Source organism: Ailuropoda melanoleuca, unplaced genomic scaffold (assembly GCF_002007445.2).
Source record: "Ailuropoda melanoleuca isolate Jingjing unplaced genomic scaffold, ASM200744v2 unplaced-scaffold7743, whole genome shotgun sequence".
NCBI classification, from domain to species: Eukaryota; Metazoa; Chordata; class Mammalia; order Carnivora; family Ursidae; genus Ailuropoda; species Ailuropoda melanoleuca.
The window spans coordinates 558,394-562,123 of record NW_023253040.1 but is presented as its reverse complement, the minus strand read 5'-3'; the positions used below and the strand labels follow the sequence as shown (position 1 = coordinate 562,123).

At 33.5% G+C, this 3,730-nt stretch overlaps 1 protein-coding gene across 1 annotated transcript; it reads right to left on the bottom strand.

The window, feature by feature from the left end:
• Positions 1-2,463: 2,463 nt before the first annotated feature.
• Positions 2,464-3,453, bottom strand: LOC100473838 (olfactory receptor 2AK2-like). The gene has a single exon (XM_034653320.1). It carries the CDS (start codon positions 3,412-3,414, stop codon positions 2,464-2,466), a length of 951 nt encoding a protein of 316 aa, XP_034509211.1. The 5' UTR covers positions 3,415-3,453.
• Between the last annotated feature and the right edge of the window lie 277 nt (positions 3,454-3,730).

The following is a 3,730-nucleotide window of genomic DNA, read 5'->3' as shown; positions in this document are numbered from 1 at the left end:
CCATTGTTATATTTTATGATCCAGTGATTCCAGAAAAAGTATATAAGCAATATAAACCCTTGTCTGTGGGAAGCATATTCATAAATGCCCCATACATAACAGCAAAAACTGAAAATGATCTATAATCCATCAATCTGAAAGTGAAAAATTATTTTAAAGTTTTTAAAAAGGATATTACTTAACAGCAAAATATTATAACCCACAATAAAATAATGTCAAATAGAGAGAAGTTCTTAAAAAAAACTTCACCCTAAAATGTTTATATTAAGTTCAAACTTTGATGGTAAACATTTATAATATTCCATGTATGTATATTTCATAATACCATATTATAACAAGGCAATGCTAGTTTAGAAACTCAGTACAATGAAGAAGGTATGAGGAGAGGATAGAGTTCTCAAGAGATCTAATAATTGTGGTGTTTTAATTACTGGATTCATGTCAGGTGTAGTGATGTACATTATAACATAAACAAATAAGCTAAATAAGAAAGATGTCCATGGAACAAATATCATTTATTTTGGAGCAAGAATGAGTGCTCTTAGAAAATTGAAATTGTTATGAAAATCATTGACAATGGTTGCAGACATGTCAATGAGTCTCTAAGAGATTTCGCAGGAAATATTTTAAGTGAAACACCAATCTACTGTATTACTTACACAAACACTTAAGCACTAAGTCTTTCTTTATTCCTTTTGGAATATTTAATATTAAAATGACAATTTAACTGTCTTATTAAAGTTAAGCATGCACCTTACCTATGACCAAACAATATCATTCCTTGTTATATGCTAAAATAATTTAGTACATATGCCCATAAGAAAACTTTTGTATAGGGAGGGTTATAGCATTTAAAAAAAAAATCATAACATCTGGAAATATCAAATGACCCAATGAAAGAAAAATATATTCATACAGTGGAATGTTAGTCAGCAATAAAAACAACAGCATTAATGCTTGCATTGTTAAGGTTGCACCTCATAAGTATTGAGAAAAAGAATCCAATTGCACAAGAGAATTGTTCATTGGAGTCTATTAATAAGAGCTTCCGTGAGTGTTCATGGAAATCAGAACAATGACTAAAGTAGAAGGGGGGTGCTAATGGATGATGGAAATTTTACTCCTATGGTTTCCCTCAATAGTAATAATGATGATTCCTTACTTCCAGTTTTTCTTCCAAGATTTCAGGCCAAGTCTTTGTTCTCATGAGTCCCTCACATTTTACATTGTATCTGTCAACAAGCCTCAAAGGTTTGCTTTCTACTCACTTCCAGAGATTGGCCACTTCTTGCTTCTCTGCCATTACCACTTTTCTCCAAGGTAGAATCTTGTAAAAAAATGGAACTATTGCAATGTCCCGTAATTCCATATTTCGATTCTCTTTGCAAGCACAGGAATGTTTGCCAATTTTCTTGGATTAAAAAATAAACTCCTCACAATGGTCAATCTTACATTTCAAATTCAGATTCCATTAAATCTACTCATTTCCTGAAGTCCAACAATTTATTCTTTCATTTTCTGTGCCCATCAATCAGGTTTCCTATTAAAAATTTTTTTATTTACTTTTTCCTATGCGCAGAACATTCTTTATGACATATCCATTTGAAATACTTTTTCACCTCAGACAAATTTTTGACCAAATATCCCTCTCATATTTGTCCCTTTTGGACTATTTTATATAAAATTAAAAAACACTCTAGCTTACCCTTTCCCAATATCCAGTTTTATTCTCTTAATTACTACTTTAGACATACTTTAAATTATTCATATTTATTTTATTAATGTTACATCTCCCTGCATTGAAATGCAAACTAAATGTGTTCAAAGATTTCTGTTGGTTCTAATGTTTCTTTATTTCCATATCACCAATGCATGCAGCAGTGCCACACACATATTTAAACATTAAAACAGTATACGCAACTAATGAATCATCAAACTTTACATCAGGAACCAGGGATGTACTGTATGGTGACTAACATAATATAATTAAAAAACATTAAAAATAAAAATAAATAAATAAATACATCTTTAAAAAAACATTAAAACAGTTGAGTGAACACGTAAATGAGTAGGTTATCTAGTCTGCTCTACATTGCAGTATGTTTTTTTACATAGATCGTTTTAATGTTATGGGTTTGAGTGGACTGTATTTCCTTTTCATTGCTTTTCAGATATTAAGAAAAACATTATAAAATATTTGTTGTGATATGCAAACACTAAGTTATCAAGAATGAAACCTATTGCTTTAGAAGCTAGATGATGTTGACAATAACACATTTTTCCAGGTTCCAGTTTGGAAATCCATCCAGTTTCAATACATATGATTAAGCCATTCTGAAACCAGGAGGATTCAAGATATTTGTCAATTTATTTATTTGGTAAATATTTATTATTGTTTACATATTCAAGAACAGTATTCCAAACAAATATTCCATGTTATTCAATCTCAATCAATAATGGCTCCTAAGGTGACATTTTGTGTACAAATATACACTCTACCAATTGTCTTCTCATGGCCCCAATAACCTCCTTATTCCTCAGGCTGTAGATAAATGGGTTCAGAAGAGGTGTGATGATGGTGTAAAACACTGCCACTGCCTTAACCTCTTCTGGAGAATGCAAGGAGTGTGGCCTTGTATAGGTGGAGAGAGCAGTCACATAAAATAGGCTTGCCACAATCAGGTGAGAGGAGCAAGTGGAAATAGCTCTTGTCTGTCCTTTGCCTGAGCTCATCTGGAACACCACAGTAAGTACACGGGCATAGGAAGCTAGAATAGCCATGAATGGCAGCAGCAGAATAATAAGCCCACTGAGGAGGATTGTATGCTCATACTGGTAAGTATCCTGACACACCAGTGGCAATAGAGATGGAAGTTCACAGAAAAAGTGGTTGATGAGCCGTGATCTACAAAATGGAAGATGAAATACATACAATGTATGTACTAAAGCATTGATAGAACCACTGGTCCATGCACATGTGACCATGAACCAACAGATCTTCTTGCTCATGAGTACAGGATAGTGCAAAGGGTGACAGATGGCTACATATCGATCATAGGACATGAAACCAAGGAGAAGAGCTTCAGTCCCACCAAGGGCCAAGAATACAAATGTTTGAATCTCACAGCCTAAAAATGTGATGGTCTTACTGTTTGTCAGGAAGTTAGTGGTCATGTTGGGCACTGTGGTGGAAATGTTCATTATATCCAAGAAGGAGAGCTGACTGAATAGAAAGTACATTGGAGTGTGGAGTCTGGTGTCCAATTGAATGAGAAGGATCAGTATGATATTCCCCATCAGAGCCACTGCAAAGAGGATTACAATGGCAACAAAGAGGAAAGTGTCCATGTGGCCATATTGGAAAAGACCAGAAAGTATAAAGTCTGTTTCAACACTTTGATTTCCTGTCTTCATTGTTTACTTTGAAATATCAAAGGAGATGATAACTGAAGAGTCTATGTATGACACTGATTTTCCTTTAAGAGAAAATAAAATAATAATTATTAAATGACTTGGGTTATCTCCACATCAGTTTCCCAGCCAGGTAAAGTATCCATATTGTACACTACTGTTGTTTTCTTCATGAACTAATGGACAATAATATTATCATAGTACAGTAACTTTTAAAAGTAAGCCATGCATCATCAGGGCTTAGTCCAAATCGTTGCACACAAGACAACATTTAGAGACTGTATGATTACTCAGTGTCTCTTAGTTCTATATTTTTTGA